Here is a 17828-nt window from a genome sequence, read left to right on the forward strand (position 1 = left end):
TTTTCAGAGTAAGGAATCGAGATGTCCCTTTTCATCTTTTTTCATACCCCAGGAGCTCAGTGCCAGCCATTCCATCTGCAGCAGCTGGCATGGTCTATGTCCAGCTATCAAAGCAGGAGTAAACATTGCTCCAAACAAACGTGGTGTAAGTTTAAGAGACCCTGAAAAATCTCTTGCTCCTGTGAGTTGTTAGAGGCCCAAATGCCAAATGGATATCTATTGTTTGTTTTTTCTGGATTAGAAGAATAACAGTAGAATACTAACATTAGAAAAGCCTAATAAGAATTAAAAAAGACTTTAACTGAAACAAGATGCACACAGAATGACTAGGGTTACCGTAAGAAAACATTGAGCAAATAACCAAAAATTCAACTTACCCTTAAGCAGTAAAAGTGAAACCACCAAGGGAGCTGCTGGTTCACATAATAAACCCTGGGCTCACTTCAGATTTAAAACCACAGCACTAACAAGCTGCAGAGTCACTGACAGCTTTCTACAGCTTCCCTCACCTGCTTCCTTTCACCTTTAGTTTGCATTTAGAGTACCAGAGCTGCGGAACAGGACCACCACCTCTGCATGTCTGGGTAACATCCAACACTGTGTGAACTTGGTGATGTTCAAGGTCTGCAAGCCTTGCTGCCACAGGAGTTAAAGCATTGCTGAGACAGCTGCCACACAAAACCACAATCTGAACTGCAAAACTACACTGCGGATGTTCATCAGTGACATGTTGAAATCATCGGCAGCAATCCACCTGAAAAAAGACAGAAGTGGTCTGTCTGCTTTTTTGGCAGCTGGATGGTGGAAACTGCAAAGGAAGCTGCGTGACCTGACAGAGCAAGATGTGCCATTTCTCTTCCCAATAAAAAAAACCAGGTGTGCTACAATAGTGGGACAGGAAGGTGGCTTCCTACAGCCTCAGGCAACATATCCCGCATCTTTGAATTTGCAAGGTCGATGAAACAAGAAGCAATGTGGTGCAGGACAACACAGAGGCCCCGCACAGAGCACGTATCACCCAATCTCAAAACTCTGGTTTGGCTAACCTTACTGAACCTATGGGGAAAGCGGGGGTGGGGGGATAAGAAAAAAAAAAAAAAAAAAGAATAGCAGCTCTCAGGGTTGAATACACTCCCACTGGGCTTTACATTGCAAATGCCGTGTGCAGTGCATCTTTGGGGGTATCCACTGGTGAGCTCATGCCACTGCTGATTCACAAGTGATTAGCCTCACCTAGGGCTAAGCAGGGCCCATGCTCCAGCAGAATTTGCAGTGAAAGCACATGTTACAGGAGAGGAATGATGCCAATTTGCCTCACTTGCACAATTCTGGCAGCTGGACAACTCTCCACATAAGCAGGAGGCCAATGTACCTCATGCTTCAGTGCCACTTCACAACGCACCAAAAGCCGCTTGTCCTGACCCTAATTCATTGCTGAATCAGTGTTGCAAACACATCACATATTACACTTCATTAGCTGGCAGTAATGCGTATTTACACACACACAATCTTGCTTTTGCTTTCAGATCATTATATTCATCTTAGCTGCAAGAAGGGGTAGTGTTATCATAGTGATAGCTGGCCTAAGGCTACGTAAGGGCAAGAAAATATTCCTTCTGTTACATGTTACCACTTTCCTTTTATAGCCTCCTTCCTGCTGACTTCAACAGGAACAGCAGCACTCTTTTCCCTCCCAAATTTGTAACTCCACCCTTGCAAGCATCCAACATACATTGATTCTTATGCACCAGCTTCCCTTTTCCCTCAAAGGGTGTAATTGAGTCCTATAATAGTTAAATTCTGAACACCTCACCTTGTATTTAGCTGAAAGTTTGCTGCTTCTGTTTCATACCTAACAAAGGGACTGCGTCCCCTAAGGCCTGTTTCTTCCTCATCTATTTTGTGCGTCTAATAATAGATATTACCTCTCCCTATTACAACCTTGCAAAATGAAAAAAAGCACAATGGAAGTACAATTACATTCTTTTTTCTCAGTTGCTATAAATGTCAGTCATTATGGGAACCTGACTACTACATACTTTGGAACTGAATTTTCCATTATTGTTTTTGAGATTTAACAAAGACGCACTCAAATGAACCTACCCATCAAACAACTGGGAGCATTGCCAGGACAGCCTGGAAAGCACTGACACTGCCTGGCCAGCCTGGTCTGCAGCCTCTGCAGACCCAGAGCACTGTTCCTCTCCCTTCCAGACAGGCAGGTCCCCAGGCTCTCTGCTACCTTCGCTGCTTACATCAGTGATCAGTGTTCTGCTCCAAAACAACAAAACCTGTCATCAGGTTGGTGCAAAGAGCCAACAAACCAAAAAGGTATCTTTCATCAAAGTTGGGACCATTCATTACAAATGATTTGTCCAACAGGCAACTGGAAAGACAGCACTGCCTGTGAATACAAAGGGCAAGACAACAAGAGGAGAGCACAAACCACTGTACAAAAGACCTCTAGGGTCTTCAGGACAAGAAAGCATGGTAAGAAAGACTTAAGAACAAAACACTTGCCTAAGGGCCTGTGCTCAATACGGAGTCTGTTTAAACTGGACAAACCAAGCCACTGGAGTAATGGAGCGCAGAGCCCTTGAGGAAAGGGAGGAAACAGCACTGAGCAGCAGACAGGGCTTCTGACAGCCGATTCCCGTGGCAAGTTCCAGATTATCTGGAAACACCACATCACATACCTTCTTCCCAGAACACACTGAGCTTCCTGCCGTGCCATGTACCATTTCACTTGGATGTCACAGATACCACTGTGGTGTTACTTCTGAGGACACTGAACATTCCAATAAGAAAGAGAGGGCAGTGTCACTGTACTGTAAACTTTGGCTAAATAACTAAAAACCACATTCATACAAAAGTTTTCTGTAGACAAGGTTCTCGAGATTTATTTTGAACTATAAAAGACTAAAAACCAGCATTATCTTGTTAGACATGCATACAAATTCCTGAAGGACTCTAACAGCCAAGAAAGTAACAAGCAAGTGGTAGGACTAAGTCCCTGTGCAGCTCTGAACAAGCACTACAAGTTTTCTTAGAGCTTACTCATGGGAAATGGGGAGGAAGAAGAGACTGCCACCAGTGAAAATACTATTTCCAATTATAACAAAACAGAGGATCCAGTTCATGTGGAAGTCTGACCTTTAATCTTACGCTGGCTCTCTTCTTTAAGACCTGGGTGACTGCTGCCCAATAATTCTATTTCTTGTTAGCAAACGGTTAACTTTCTTTTACGTCAGGCTAAACAGAGTGTCAGCAGTAAATACAAAAGGCTTTAACAGAATGGGAGGAATAAGATACCTCAGGATTAGGGGCATGAAATAGGAGGAGTTTTGCTGTGGCTTTGAGTCCTCCTCCACAACAGATTATTGCAATAAATTACAGTGACCAGCAGAAGCATCCAACACAGTTTTGAAACAGCTGTGCTTACACCCCTGTAATGCAGGAGGTCACAGCCTGGGTTTGGGCTGTCAAAAGCTGCAGTGACCAGTCATGTGGGCTTACACTCCTCGCTCAGGAAGCATCAAATCAGAGCAGCAAAGGCTTCAAGTGTAAACCACAGATGCTCTCCAAACAGGGGTCACCTCCAGCCCAGGAGGACAGAAGGGACCAGGGATCTAGAGGTGAGCAGAGTACAGAACGAGGAGATGCTGCAGAAGAGCTAGGGGAAAAAAACCCAGGTGTCCAAAGCAGCCATATGACAAACTCCTCCAATAATTCTGGTCTTCTCACAAAGTTAGGAATCTTCCTGGGTTTTCCACATCTGCTTCTACAGCAGAAAGCAGAGACAACTTCAGAAACAGACTTTAGGAATCTGGCATGGTTGGAAAAGATATGGAGAAAGAGTGACTTTAAAAAGCTGTTTGTTTCCAAGCAAGCATTGTGCTTAGTCCACCTGCACACCCTCAGGAAGTTCTACCACTATGGGAGCACAATCATCAGGCTCGGCCTCAAAGTCCCATTTAAATTTCTTTGTTAGGTGAGCCTTGAATTTTTCAGCCTTCTTCCTTAGGGTCCCATCAACAGCAGCACTGCACGTGAAGGAAAAAAACACCTAAAAGAAAAGAGCAGAGGTCAGTAAAAACTCAGCCATGGCACAAGCTGTGCGTCTCTTTCCTACAGAGGTGTCATCAACCAGGAAACGTTTCAGGTTAGGCCGCTGGTAAGGGATCTACCACCCTGGAAACCCTCCAGCTTTGGGGCTATGTAAACAAAGCCTACACACTTCTCCTCTCACCCCACAGCCAAGACAGACATCCTGCCTTCACTCCACTGAGTCGGCGTTAGAAATATTTGCACTAAGGTAATAACTTTGTTAATATGTACTATGGAATTCCGAAATACGTGAAGTGTAAACAGAGAAAAATGTCTAAGCAGAAGGAAAAAAAAAAACCCCAACAAAAAAAGGACTGTCAGTTTTCATTTGCCACAAAGCCGATTTTACAGCATGTGTCCAAAAGGCCAACAGGTAATTATATCCATCTTTTTCATGGTTGCATGGACCAGGAGATCCCTCAAAGTATTTTGGTAATATGGTAACACCAACACCTTAGGATACAGAGGAAACTTACTAAAATGACCTTGAAGGTAAGAGACAAATGGGAGCTCTCTGGAAAAGATCCAGTTACCCCCAGCACAGCCATTCCCTTGAACACAGGGCACTGAAATCTGGACTAACCTTTAAGGGTGGCTCCCCTCCATCACCTAAACACACAGAGATCCATTAACTTTTCACAAAATGTACAGCTTCTGTTAGCACTTTGGAGTTAAAGCACCTGTATATCAACAAACAAGGCTCAGCCACAGAGTCCATCTCTCATCAGCCTGCTTCTGCTCCTCTTCAGAACTTGTGATCCAGAATTCATTTCCACAGGAAGAAAATCAAAGGCCAAAAAAAATGACTGCACAATGGAAGTGAAGGGAAAGCACTCCAGGGGAAAAAGCAGGCGCTAACTTGGGAGAGACTTACTGACAGCTGGATAAAACACTGACAATGAGAAGCAAAGTTCATTGCTTTATAATCATTTGCCTTTTCCTTGTTCATTCTACCATGAAACTGTCTCTTTATAACAGAATTCTAACACAGCAAGGCTGCTATTAAAAAAAAAGATTATACTTCCCACTTCTCCTCAATGAATTTCACATTAAATTAGTAATTTAATCAATTTTTTTTTCTTTAAGCATTGTTAGGGCTGCATATTCAGTGGAGGTTATGCTGTACTCTTCGTGCCTTGGATCAAACTCCAAAAATAAAGTTGCTGCATTCAAAGCTGAGCAAAAGCTAACAGAGATAATACACTCCCCCCACACACACCGTTTTGTACCTGCCCACACCCAGTCAAGACAATGTTAAGTCTGATGGCTGTGTACCTAAACTGACTGGGTAAGGTAAGTCCCAGAGGTTCCCTGGCACTATTTCAGCACATCAGGGAAATCCCACAGGAACAGAGAAAAGAGCTTTTAGCAAGGAGAGGCTCAGTTCAACCGTAAGACAAATTTCTTCTTTGTTACTAGGAATGTGGTGACTCTTGCTAGGGCTTAACAGTTATCGCTGAAGACAGCACAGCCACCTAAAGGCATTGGCTTCTTAAGTCAAAAACACAGACTGATGAATTCCAAGGGCATACAAGACTCAGGTATCCAAAAAGGAAAGATAACCATCAAGGCGGGGTGCTCCCAAAATTCCCATCAGATGGAAAGAAGGGCCATTTGACACATTCATTGTACTGCTGTAAATTGGCACTTGCAAAGTGTTGCTCTGCAAGCGTGCTGCAAATAGAGGTAGGCTCTCCAGTCCTGTAATGACGAAAAAAACCCAGCAACTAAAATGAAGATTTAAAAAAATTGAGACTTTTATGAATCCAAATTCCAGAAAAGAGAAGAAAGTGATTTTGTTAAAATTTGTTAAAAGCAATGCTTCCCATAAAATTTTACCCAGCAAACTAAAAACAAACACCTCCACCCTCCCCAAATCTACAGCAAGAACTTGGGAGTTACAAGCAGAGAAATGTAACCACTCCCTGAGAATGGAGAAGATACTACCAATTTGCATCAAGCACCTGCAACATAACTTAATACTGGTTTTGCTGGGATTAAGTTTCCACTGCTGAGCATCACCAGTGTATCTGGTTTGGGCCTTTTTTTTTTTTTTTTTTAAACCAAGTTTTGCTTAGTCTGTTTGCTGAAATGTTAGCATGGTTACAATCAGTGGGAGTAACTGGTTTCACTAGTGCTGAACTACAGATTTGCCTATGCCTGTCTCAGTAGGAGCAGTGTTTTCTGCAGTATGGATTAACCATAAATTCCCTCTGCGTAACAACTTGATTATAGGAAGTCTTCAGCTTTGCTTAAGGCTAACAGGAATGGAAAAGCTTCTTAAATACTACCAATGCCCTAAGCTCAATAAGGTTTCACTGCAACTTCCCGGCACACTAAGCGTACTATTCAAGCTGACCAAAAATCAGCATCATCAGTCTCTTATGCCAAAGTTTTGGGGTTTTTATTTACAGGATGAATGGTGATTGGGAGAAAATAAACAAATATTATCTTGCACTTTCTCAGCCTCTTTTACAGCTGTACAGCTTTATGTAGTCAAAGGCCTCAAAAAATTTTAGAAAAAGTATGCCAGTACAGTTCAGTCACATTAGAGGTACTACTCCAGAACTCTAGGACTCATGCCAGTGTAGCAGGCTACTTTCAGCACTACTTGCAAGGAAAACATAACAAAAAAGACATAGTCCTCATTCTCTGTTGCAGCCATCTTCAATAGCCTTTCTTCTTGTTGCCTCACTTTTCTGGCCTCTTTGCATGCAGACTAACTCAATTTTATACTGCATTAGACTCTTCTAGGCATAGCTGGAACAGGTCACACTCTGAGATAACAAGCAAATGGCATTTCTTTGTAACTAACACAGGGAAAAAGTAAAAGAAAAAAACAAGCTTAGATACGTGCTTAGTCTCGCTATCTCCCATGCAGCTCAACAGTAACTTAATTCCTTTTGCAGCTTCTCCTAAAATATTGCTCAAATACGGCCTCTCCTCCCACTCCCATTTTTCAAGAGATAGTTGCAAACATACCTGTAAGGTGCTGGTTAAAAAGTTGTCCTGGGAGACAATATCCACAAAAAAGTCAGCTGGGATTTCATTGAGCTGGTGATACAGCACAGAAATTAGGTTGATGTAAAGGTCTTGATACTTCCCTATGGCATCTTCAGATCGGCACAGGATGTTTAACAGCCTTTTCCAGTGCTCAAATGCATCATATACATTCCCAATCAGGAAACAGATGAAAGCAAACTGCAACTCAGCTGTGCATATTCAGCAAAGGAAAACAAAACAAAACACACATAAGACTGAAAACATATCCAAGGTATGTGTCCTCTCAAAAATGCTGCAAATGACTGCATAGAATTCCAGGTTTGCCTTTTGCACACGCATTCTGCCCTTCCAGTGATTCTGCTAACAGCAAGCAATACTCCGAACACTATTTCCTAATGCTCTGCTCTCCAGCTGGATAAAATGCAAAGGATCATCAGGTAGGTCCACCTGTAACTGTAATTAGTCTGCCTGTAAAATCACTCCCCAAAGATGATAAACAGCCACCTGAGGCCTTCCACCGTCATCCATGTTCTCAAAATGATACCCAAATAAGAAATCAGACATTGCTGTTATTCTGCAAGCATTCAGTCCACCTGTGCCTGGATTTCCAGAGCCACACAGGAGTGCAAATGCTACCGCCCTTGAACGCAAGGGCTGTGGGAACACTGGGAGAGGTGAGCAGTACATTAATAGATGTTTTTATCTTGTTGAATTAAGAGCCAGGGTTCACCTCACTGGACGCTTAGCATCAGGTACTTTGCCAGAATGATGGCATCGTCATTTCCTATGATAATTCATTCCTTGTATATCCTAGAACTGTCTTTGTTAATTTCAATAAAGAATAAATTTTACAACATTAATGCAGGGAAAATGGAAGAAAGGAAAACCAAAGGCAATACAATTTCAAACCTCAGCAGCCTCAAGGCTCTAGCTCAGCTGGGTTCCCAAGTCCTCCCTCCAACCTGCCACAAACACAACCACACTCCAGGACCTCCATAGATTTCATATTTATCCATACCACAAGTTGTCAGAAAAGGCTAGTGGGTAACTCAGACCTGCGACTGGGAGCCACAGCCCTCGGGCTGGCAAAGCCCAAATTCTGCCACAGAGTCACCAGCAGCACATAGCTGAGCTCCAGCCAGGGAAAGGACCAGCTACTGCCGTGGGAGCTGCCTGCTGGGAGGCCCAATACCACCTCACTACCCGAAAGGGAACGAGAATCTGAAAATCGTGATGTTCAGCCCACTCAATGCTCCCAGGGCTCCATAAGTGAGAACTCTGGATGACAGAGCTTAACAGGCTGGTGCCAGATGACAGGCCCCCTCTACACAACCTGCGGCCACTTGTAATTGCTACTTTTGACTGAATTTGAGGCGACCTGGGCTGCAAGAGCAGCACCCTGGAGCGAGAGAGGCAGATGTGACAGGCTGGTGTTCGGTGTCCGGAGCCAAAGGGCCCTGCAGCTGCTAAAACCCCACAGACATCCGAGCGGCAGCCCAGAGAGCTGCCGAGGGCGCAGGGCACACGGAGCAGGGGCGGGTTTCGTCCCGGGGCTCTCCCTTCGCAGAGAAATGACTTCATTCTCCACGGGGGCGGTGCGGGGCGACGGCGGTACTCACCGAGCAGCTCCAGAGCCTGGCCGGCGTACCGCTGGCGGATCACCCTCTCTAGGGCGTAGCTGAGGTCCATGCTGTGCCTGGTTATCTCCTCCGGAGTAGCTCCGTCGGGGTACGTCTGCTTCGGCAGCTCCGTGAACCTGATCTCGGTGCCGGCCCTGGGCTCCATGCGGGGCAGCCGCGCCAGCCCCTCGGCGTAGCTGCGGCACTCGGCGTCAAAGCGGGGCCGGCGCTGCTCCGCCCGCTCGCTGGCGTGCCGCCCCGCCGCCACCGGCAGCACCTCCGAGAAGGCGCAGATCCGCCCGCTCTCCGGTTGCAGCCGCTCCACCGCCGCCTCGCTGATGTAGCTGGTGAGGGAGACCCACTTCCTCAGGGTCTCGTACGGGTAGGGCCCGAGGAACCGGTCCATCTCCTGCAGGTTCTCCGCCAAGGCCTCGGCCTCGCCCGCGGCCGGCGCCGCCAGCCCCACTGCCTCGCTGCAGGTGTCCCAGCGCAGCACCCGCCGCTCCCGCCGCTGCAGGCTGAGGAAGCAGCCGGTACGCGGGCCCGTCTCCCGGCTGCCGCCCGCCCGCCCCGCGCTGCAGTGCAGGAAGTGGATGCCCGGCGGGATCATCTTGACGCCGCGGAACCGGGGCCCCACGGTCCAGGCGCTGTAGTCGATGCCGAACTCGGCTCCCTCGGGCAAGCCCAACACCACGACCGCGGCGCCCTCGAAGAAGAGCTGCCGGGCCAGCTCGGGCTCCAGCCGCGGGCCCGCCATGGGCAGCGCAGGCCGCTCCCACCGGCCCGGAAACCGCCGCGCCGCCGCCGCCGAGCCCGCACGGTCCGCTCTGGAAAGCGCCCGGGCGCACGGCCGCTCCGGGCACATTCGTTCCGGGGGCACAGCCCTTCCGGGCCGTTCCGAGCGGTGCCGGGCCCCGCACTGCAGGAGGTCCCGCCCGCGGCCCGCAGTTCCCGCTCAGCCCCGGATCCCGAGGCCCAGCCCCGGCTGTCCTTCCCCTGGGCCCCCCGCGGCCGGCGGCTGCTCCCCTTAGCCTCAGTGTCCCCCCGAGGCGGCCGCGCTGCCCCCGGCACCCCGCTGGCAGCCACTCCCCGAGGCCCTATCCTCCCAGCCGGGGATGAGAGCCCTGCCATGGGACAGGGGGACCAAAAGCCCTGCCATGGGACAAAGGGACCGAGAGCCCCGCAGCAGGACGGACGCATGGAGACCCTCTCAGCAGGAAAGACACAGCAGGCCCTGCAGCAGGACAGATGCTCTCACAGCACCGCGTCCTCCCTTCTGGAACAGCCAGGTTCAGGGACAGCTGCCACCTCCTCTGTGTTTTGAGCATCCTGACAACCACCTCCAACTACCACACACTTGCATATGAGGGTCGCAGCCACCACATGAAGCCACTGCCAGCTCCACCAGCTGCAATACTTAGCCTGGCAGCATCTTCACTTTAGGCAGAGCAGAGTCCAGTATATCCGTGTGCAGAGACCCTGGCTGCAAGATTCCCCCTTCACTTGTCTGTCCCCTTGGTAGGAAAGAGTCCACTGAAGCCCCAAGCTGATTTAGCATCAAACACATTTATTTCACTTTCATTGAATACAAGAACAGTGAGCACACACGCATACACCACCAAGCACTTAAAAGGAGTATGACTGAAGGGGGGAGAGGGAGAACAAAGGAAGAGAAAAGGAAAGTTAGTGAAGGAACAACAGAGGCATTGCAGTTGGTTGGTAAGGTGCTTCTCAAATAAAAATAAATATTATTGTTACTGTTATTATTACTCAGGCAATCGCAGGCCAGGTTTGGAATGAATTTGTGGGATCAGGTAAAAACAGGCACTCGGGTCTCCCACCCCTTTCAACAGAAAGGCCCCTGGAAGAAAACAAGCAGTGATCAGCTGTCTGAAACGGAGGCAAGGTGATGAGCAGGCTGGGGGAGCTGAGCCCACAGGGGCCTCAGTTGTTGCTGAGCAGCAGAAACCCACACCTCCCCAGGCAAACAAGCAGTGAGCTTTTTTCTTTCCTTTTTTTTCTTTTTTTTTTCTTTTTTTTTTTTTTTTTTTTAAGTTTTTTAAACACCACCACCCATCAAACACACTGCGGAAGCCAGGGACTGGATCTGCTCACTCCAAACGGAACTCATTTCAGTCCAAGCGCACATCAAGTCTAACTCTGTAAGGCCACTGATTTTAACAGTAACCATCAAATTTATAACTGTACACAATGTCAAAAGCAAGTATCTAGTTTCATAGTAGCTTCTGGTAGGTTGTAAAGGCATCAAAGCCAGGTGGGCTCCTCCAAGTATGAAACACACAGTGTGCTGATGAACACCAGCACCATGTGCAGACCACAACTCCTCCACCACCACCTCTCTCTGAAAGTGCCACTGCTGATTACAGCTGGTTTGGGTGAATTGAAAAAAGGAAAGAGAGAAAATTAGCCTCTTTGCAACTGCCTTAACTCTTTTTTGGTTGGGGGCCTAGTCTTTAAAAGTAGCTGAAGGCGCTTGGATGTAAGCTGGGGAGATGCTCACGACCTGGCAGCACTGGCGCCAGCCAGCAGCTCTGTCTGCTTCCCGAGCAGCCTGTGCTCATGCCTTTTATGCTTGCAGAAGAAACCTCTCTGCCAGAAGAACAGACTTTACGGAGCCGTACTAGCAAGCAACTGGTGCACCCTGGCTGCCAGGGAGCAGGCTTTCTCCTGGGACATCAAAGGCAGTGAGCGGGGTCTGCCCACAACATCCTCACGGTACAGGCTCTCCTGCTCGCTGTCATCCTCCGAGCCGTTGCAGGACCTGACAAAACACACCTATTTCTGGGCACAGTCTGTGTGAGGGGTGGGAGACTAAAGGCAAAATGGTGCAGAATTGTGGGCCCTTCTGTTTCCACAGGAGCCAGAGATGATTCCAAGAAGGAAACCCATTTATTTCCTTTCCTTTCTGATTTTGGTTCCAGGTCTACCCTAACCGCCTGGTTCACAGTGTACGAGGCCCTGGGCTTGGCCCAAGATCCCCTTCCAAAGGCAGCTGTAGAGGAAGCCTGTGGCTAAATGCTGAGCTGGGATGAGCCGGGGGAAAGCAGCTCCACTGACACCTCCTCAACATGCACCTTCTTATGCAGAGGGCCTGGGCTCTCTGGTCCAGCCTGGCATGCTGGGGATGCTCTGCAGTGATGGAGACAGCACAGTCTCTCCACTGCCCACCCCTAGGCAGGCTGGTGGAAGGACTGCCATCGCTGTCACCAGCCCACAGTGCCTCAGGCAGCCCTTACCATCACAACCCAGGCAGTGGGGCAGGCAGGGCTGAAACAACCCCTCTGCCTTCAACCCTGCTACAAAGCTCAAGTAACTTCATTACTGGGATCCAGAAACAAAGCAAACCCACTCCAACCACCAGCACAGTTCAGTGGGCTGGAAAGGAGCAATGGGTGCAACCTTGCAGCTGCCACCTTGCTCCCAGCTGACTCACATGGCTCTGGCTAGGGGCTGGGGAGATGATTCTGCCTGCAGCTGCCAGAGCTGCAGCCTCAACCTCCTTCCCTGCCCCTCCAAGTCCACCACTGACCCTCCAAATCCAACCACCATACACTGCAGATCAGCTGGTGGGACATCTCCCATCTCTTGCCCTCTCCCCTTTCCCTCGCAAACAGCAGTGGCTGAAACCTTCCCCATTCTCTTCTTGCGGGAGTGAGAGTCCCATGTGTGATCTAAGAGTCTCAAAATACACCAACCATAGTCAAAGAGTTAATAATTTAAAAATGTTGTCAAATTTACCAGTACTGTTGAATTATTTCAGTATTGTTCCCTCCCTCCCCCCTTGTTATATATATATAATAATATACATAACTTAAATGCACATCCATATGAAACCCCTACAGGCTGCTTTTTTATAAATGAGAAACCATATACGTATCATTTGTTTTGTTTGAAATGAAATCCATTCTTAAATAACCTTCAGAGAACAAGAGGCTGGACAAGTGCACAGAGAAGAAGATAAGAAAGGGAAGGGAAGAGTTAACAGAACCCCAAAAGATGCAAAAGAACCAGCATGGAATGAGGAGAAGGGCAAAACGACACTTGTGAATCGGAAAATAACTCTAAGGTAATAAATCCAATGTTTTTCTCTCTTCTTTCAGAGTGGGGAATGGTTTTGCTTCTGCTTGTGGGTTTTTATTTCAGTTTGCTTATTTCTTGCTTTGTTGCAAAGCAGTTTTCCTTTCCATTCAGTGTGCAACAAATGATCTCATGATTGTGTATCCTTTAATGTAACATGCAAGATGGTGGCTTATTGTATTATTAACAATATTACTGTTATTATTAGGATTTTTTAAATCTTATTTTATCACCAATCCAGTAAATTCTTCAATTTATCTGCAAAGGGTTGGCTTTGTTTGTTGGTGTTGTTGTTTGCTATTCATTTCCAGCATATAGCAGCAGTGCAAGGATGCATTTTGTTTCCTGTTTTTATATATATATATATATATATGTATGTATGTATGTATATATATATATAATATATTTGCTATTCCTTTTTTAAAAATTTTTGTCTCTCGCCATGAACATTGCAGCCAGGATGTCTATGTCTTGCTGACAAATCCAGCATGAAGGCTCCTTCTCCGCTGTTCTACGGGTTTGAATACAGATGCCGACTTCTGTGAACTTGTTGGTCAGGATTCCTGTACAAGGCAGATGGAAATGACCAGTCACGGGGTGCTGATTTCTTTGGCTATAAAAGGGTTCCTCTTCATAGGAGGGCACCGGACAGTAAATCTGCAAACACTTGGGGCCACAGTTTGCACTTAATTATCAGTACCTCTGGTAATTAGCAGGCACTCTTAATTCACTGGGCTGGTGTTGGAGCGTGGGGGAGATAACAGCGAGTCACCACTCCCTTACTGTAAGCCATTCAGTTAAAACTGGGTGGCTCCCTAAGTGATGCAGAAGTGTCTGGGCTTGCTTGTTTGTACTGTTCGATAGGAGGTAAGATTAGGCAGATGCAAGAGCCTCTTCTGACCTTTCAAGGAGCTGGTCACTTTTCCAGGCTTAAAAGCTGCCAGTCAAAATCTTCATATGATAAAGAAACATGAAATCCCATTTCCAAAGAGGCCTCTCGAAACACACCTGCAGCCTGGCTGGTGACAGAGCTCCTCAAACATTTTTCAGCAGTGAAGCTGCCTTTCAGAAGTTCCCCCTCTCCTTTCCACTGTGCTCCTCTGTCCCTCAGCTGCTCTGACACAGAGGTCTGTCAGGCTGTGCCACCACCGAGGAGCTGCAGCAACGCAGCTGATGGGTGACCATCAGAGTCAGAGCAGGGGGCTAAAAGTGGAGTAGGACTCCTCAAGCCAGCTTTGCCTTTAGGAAAAATGTCTGGGGCTGGGACTGCTTTGGGGCATCTGCAGGGAGGTGCAAACCTTGTGTGCTGCTGCCTCCACCTGCATGTGTATAAAAAGACAGCCTGGGGACCTGAATGGGACTAAAGAACACCACCACCACTCTTTTTTTTTTTTTTTTTTTCCCCACAAACGCTTGTCTGATACTTTGGACCGGCTTTGCAGAACCTGTAGCCAAGTTTCTTGGCCCGTCCACAAAACTGGTATGATCTCTTTCCCTCCCCACCCCAGGGGGACAAGCAGGTCCTTTCTTCTTTACATGCAAATGACTCTGACCCCTCTGCTGAGCAGGACAGCAAGGTGACATCTGCAGAACTGCTTCTGGTGGCATGGCACCGGCTTTCTAAGCACAACCAGGTAGCCATGCCAGGAGCCACCATAGCGCTGGAAGTGCTGGCGGGAGCTGCCACTCTTAGTGCTGAGGAGCAGCAACGCCAACCAGCATGTGCAGCTGGTGGGGGTCCAAGACACTTGCCCAGTTACATCCAGCCCTTACACAGCAGGTATAAATCACACCTGGTGACTTCTCCACCTACCTGAGGCTTCTTGTCCCTTTCCTCTGGAGAAGGTTCTGTTTCTCTGTATACCACAGCTTTGGTTACCAGCATGTCAGGATGCTGTAGTTTTGCCTCTTTGATTGCTAAAGCCAGTGCCTAGAAACCAGAAGGATGAAGGCATTTATCATCACTTCCCTGACATGTAGTGCATTGCTGTCAACCAGTGAGAACCTGCAGACAGAAAGCAGCTGGAGCCATGTGGGATTCCAGGAGGACACGGATGCAGAGGTTCAAAGCTGAACCTACAGTAGCCTGGCAGAAGAGGCTGGAGTCCACCGCTGATCAGGGATTTGTACACCACTGGGATGCCTCATGCACTGCCTTTCTTTTGCTGTTTTTTTTCTGAAGGGATGTGCTATGTCCCAGGTTCCCTACTGAAACCCAAGCAAAGTAACAGCAGCACTTTTCCTTGCAGCAAAACCCTAGAAGAATCTACAATAGTAATCTAATTAGATTTATTATTATGGTCTTAAAAGATCTAAATTTTTTTTGAGCCTTTTAAATATTTTAGCACTTTGACTTTTCTTCTTAAGCAACAAATCTCAAAGGGTTAGGCACAGGAAAATGACCCTATAGTCTTAGAGATTTGTGTCAGTCTGTTACTTCACCAAAAGAGTTTGTCATTTTTTGTTCCTCCATCATGGAGGCAGGTGCAAAACACCATCACTTGGAGTGAGTCAACCTGTAGTGAGACTGTGCTGGAAAGAGAGGAAGAACCTGGGTCACTTTGGAGTATTCCAACAGAGAAAGGGCAACTAGAAATGCGTTTTAAGGAAATAAAAAGCTGACCCCATCACTGGGCTCTGTGCTGAGATGTAACCTTCACCGCTGCTTCACTGCTGCAGTGGGCGCTGATGGGAGCTGGGCAGAGCTGATAGATTGGGGGCCTCAAGGGTCAGTTTTTGGAGAGAAGGAGTAAACAGGTAAAAGCCAGAACTAGAAGCATGCAGTGCTGCAGCCAAGGGCAGCCAGAGCTGGGCAAAGCCAGGGCATCCTGCTCCTACCTGGTCCTGGTCCACATCTTCATCTCCTGTGATAATGATGCGCTTCTCTATTCGGGTCTCGGAAAACCCTCCTTTCACAGTCTGCACAACAAGAAGGAAAAGCACTCACCCACAGCTGTCTGACAGGCCAGCTCCTGGGGAACGTAGCTCAGCCCACAGGAGGAGGGACAATGCCAGCATCACCTTAGGAACTCCCCCCATAATTTAGTGTATCTCCCAACACCCTTGACTTGGTGCACGGTTAGAACCGGCAAGGCACAGCTGCTCGCAGGTGGGGAGGAAAGGAAAAGGGCCAGGTGGCAAGTACTGAGCAGCCCTCCTTCCTGCTCAAGTCCCTCACTGAGCTTCTGCTTTCATTTATGTGCACTTAATTTGGGAATGAAACGGCCGTGGGTAAGGTCCTCTGATGCAGTCTCATCTCCTTTGTTTTCTACCATCACTCCCCCTTGCCTGCACCACTCCGGCTCTAATGAACCCGATACAGCCCATGCTACCAAGGTTCCTGTAGGTGACACAAGGCAAGGTGCTCCAGCACCAGTGCTGTGGGTTCTTGGGCCAGGGGGACCTGTCATCTGGCTCTAGGTACATCTGGGAACACTCACCCAGTTGCACGGGCAGGGGCTTGCATGCATGCTGCTGGCAGCCCAAACTGGGGTCCCTTCCACCCCTGCAGTGGGCTTCAAGAGGTCAGCGACACTGCGTGCTGCTCTCCCCTCACCCCAACGACTCCCTGCCCTCCTGCTCTACCAGTGAGCAGAGGTGGGCACAGTACGTATTCACTGTCCCCGTGGGTGGCACGCAGGTGACGAACAGCCGGTGCCTGGCTGTCCACGCCTGCAGCCCCTGCAGTCAGGCCTGGCTGGATGGGACAGGCAGCGCCGTGGGGCTGAATGGAGCATGGGGTGCTCAGAGCTGGCCATGGGGCGCTGCGCTGGCTTGCCGTCCCCCACAGGACAGCATGCACTTTTTCCATCTGTAAGGAGGAGAGGGGCATTTTCTGCTGTATGAAACACAATATAAATCCACCCATCCTCAAATGCCTTACATCAGGACCCCCCTGGCTGCCCTCTTTGGAGCTGCTCTTACCTTGGTAACATGGGTAGTGGTAGAAGTGGAGAGGGTTTCCGCAGTGGCACTGAATATGCTGGTGAGCACCTCCTTCCCAGTGGAGCCACTGGTGATCTGCAGGACAGACAGCATCAGCATCAGCGGGGCAGCCACGGGGGAGCCCTCAGTGCCAGCTCCCAAAGAGCTGGGACCTTCCCACCGGGATGTACCCACTCAGCCAAGCACAGGAGGTCAGACAGTGGCAAAGGGGGAAAAAACCCAAAAAGATACTGCACTGTGCTTCCAACTGGATGTAGCTGGGGGGCGGGGGGGCAGAGAGAGGTTTCCACAGAGCTGCAAGAAAGGGCCTCTGCAGCAGGGAGATGATTTCATGGCTGCATTTTGCTCATCCCCATCCATCCTCAGGGCCACCCTAAGTGCAGAGCTCTCAGGCTGCCTCTAGCTCTGTCTGTCCTGCTCTGCGTGGCGAGGGCTGGGAAGGCTACGCTGGTGCCCCAGCCACGCAGCACCAGGTACGTTCTCCCTGCTGCACAAAGTGATGAGCCTGGGGCAGCGCATGGTGTTTGGCCAGGCTTGACTCCATCGAAATGAGGCAGCTGAGTAGGTAAACACTTTACACAGTAAGGCCTGCTGCTGGGCAGGGCTGCTGATCGCCATCACCTCCACTGGGAGTCAGAAGACTGTGTGGCCTTGGGTGTCCTGCCTGGCTAAAGATATCTCAGCCCACTGTGAGACTTCACCAGGGACTGGGCTATTTTTTAGGGATCATCCTCCTCCAGCAGCTGCTCAAGATGTGTATCTGGCACAGGAGAAAGGCCACGGGCAGGGCGTCCCCTGCCATCTCACTCTCCAACCTTCTGAGCATCCTTCTGCTCTTCCTAGTACCAACACACCAGCTGAGGGTACCAGCACTGGGAACATGGGAGGGGGGCCCTGTGGGACCAACCCCAGGCTGCCCCAGTCCCACAGGGATGCCTTCCTCCCTCCCCACCACTCTGCCTGGTTGGTGGTGCCACATCCCCCACTCACCGGTGAGAGGGAGCGAAGGTCTGTCGTGGGAACAGCCCCCTTCCCAGCCCTGGTGCTGTGATCCTG

General features: G+C 48.9%; 2 protein-coding genes across 9 annotated transcripts in view; both read right to left on the reverse strand.

Moving 5' to 3' along the window:
* Window positions 1–2873: 2873 nt before the first annotated feature.
* Window positions 2874–9550, reverse strand: AAR2 (AAR2 splicing factor). Of its 2 annotated transcripts, none has more exons than XM_056354006.1 (3): window positions 8730–9548; window positions 7090–7319; window positions 2874–4066 (listed from the first exon to the last, which is right to left on the reverse strand). In XM_056354006.1, exons 1-3 carry the CDS (start codon window positions 9484–9486, stop codon window positions 3899–3901), a joined length of 1155 nt encoding a protein of 384 aa, XP_056209981.1. In that variant the 5' UTR covers window positions 9487–9548; the 3' UTR covers window positions 2874–3898. The 2 variants fall into 2 exon arrangements, with proteins under 2 accessions (XP_056209981.1, XP_056209982.1); XM_056354007.1 differs by lacking the exon at window positions 2874–4066 and adding an exon at window positions 5014–5808 and having other exon boundaries at window positions 8730–9550.
* A 725-nt stretch (window positions 9551–10275) lies between these two features.
* Window positions 10276–17828, reverse strand: part of EPB41L1 (erythrocyte membrane protein band 4.1 like 1) — a 62839-nt gene continuing 55286 nt past the window's right edge. For 6 of the 7 annotated variants that reach the window (XM_056354003.1, XM_056354001.1, XM_056354004.1 and 3 more), the window contains 5 exons: window positions 17763–17825; window positions 16752–16847; window positions 15666–15746; window positions 14641–14757; window positions 10276–13390 (listed from right to left, as the gene is read on the reverse strand). In XM_056354003.1, the coding sequence (XP_056209978.1) occupies window positions 13382–13390; window positions 14641–14757; window positions 15666–15746; window positions 16752–16847; window positions 17763–17825 (366 nt within the window). In that variant the 3' untranslated portion in view covers window positions 10276–13381. Of the gene's footprint in view, window positions 13391–14640; window positions 14758–15665; window positions 15747–16751; window positions 16848–17762; window positions 17826–17828 lie in introns of those variants that run through there. The other variant, XM_056354002.1, reaches the window with a different exon arrangement.

The sequence above is a fragment of the Falco biarmicus genome, chromosome 10, assembly GCF_023638135.1.
Source record: "Falco biarmicus isolate bFalBia1 chromosome 10, bFalBia1.pri, whole genome shotgun sequence".
Lineage (NCBI taxonomy): Eukaryota > Metazoa > Chordata > Aves > Falconiformes > Falconidae > Falco > Falco biarmicus.

What these genes read in the sequence shown, in the direction of transcription:
- AAR2 (XM_056354006.1), bottom strand. Translation starts at nt 9,486, where the DNA reads ATGGCGGGCCCGCGGCTGGAGCCCGAGCTGGCCCGGCAGCTCTTCTTC. An exon ending in CCAGGCTCTGGAGCTGCTCG is followed by an intron (nt 7,320 to 8,729) that starts GTGAGTACCGCC and finishes GAATATGCACAG; the next exon opens with CTGAGTTGCAGTTTGCTTTC. An exon ending in TTTTAACCAGCACCTTACAG is followed by an intron (nt 4,067 to 7,089) that starts GTATGTTTGCAA and finishes CTTTTCTTTTAG; the next exon opens with GTGTTTTTTTCCTTCACGTG.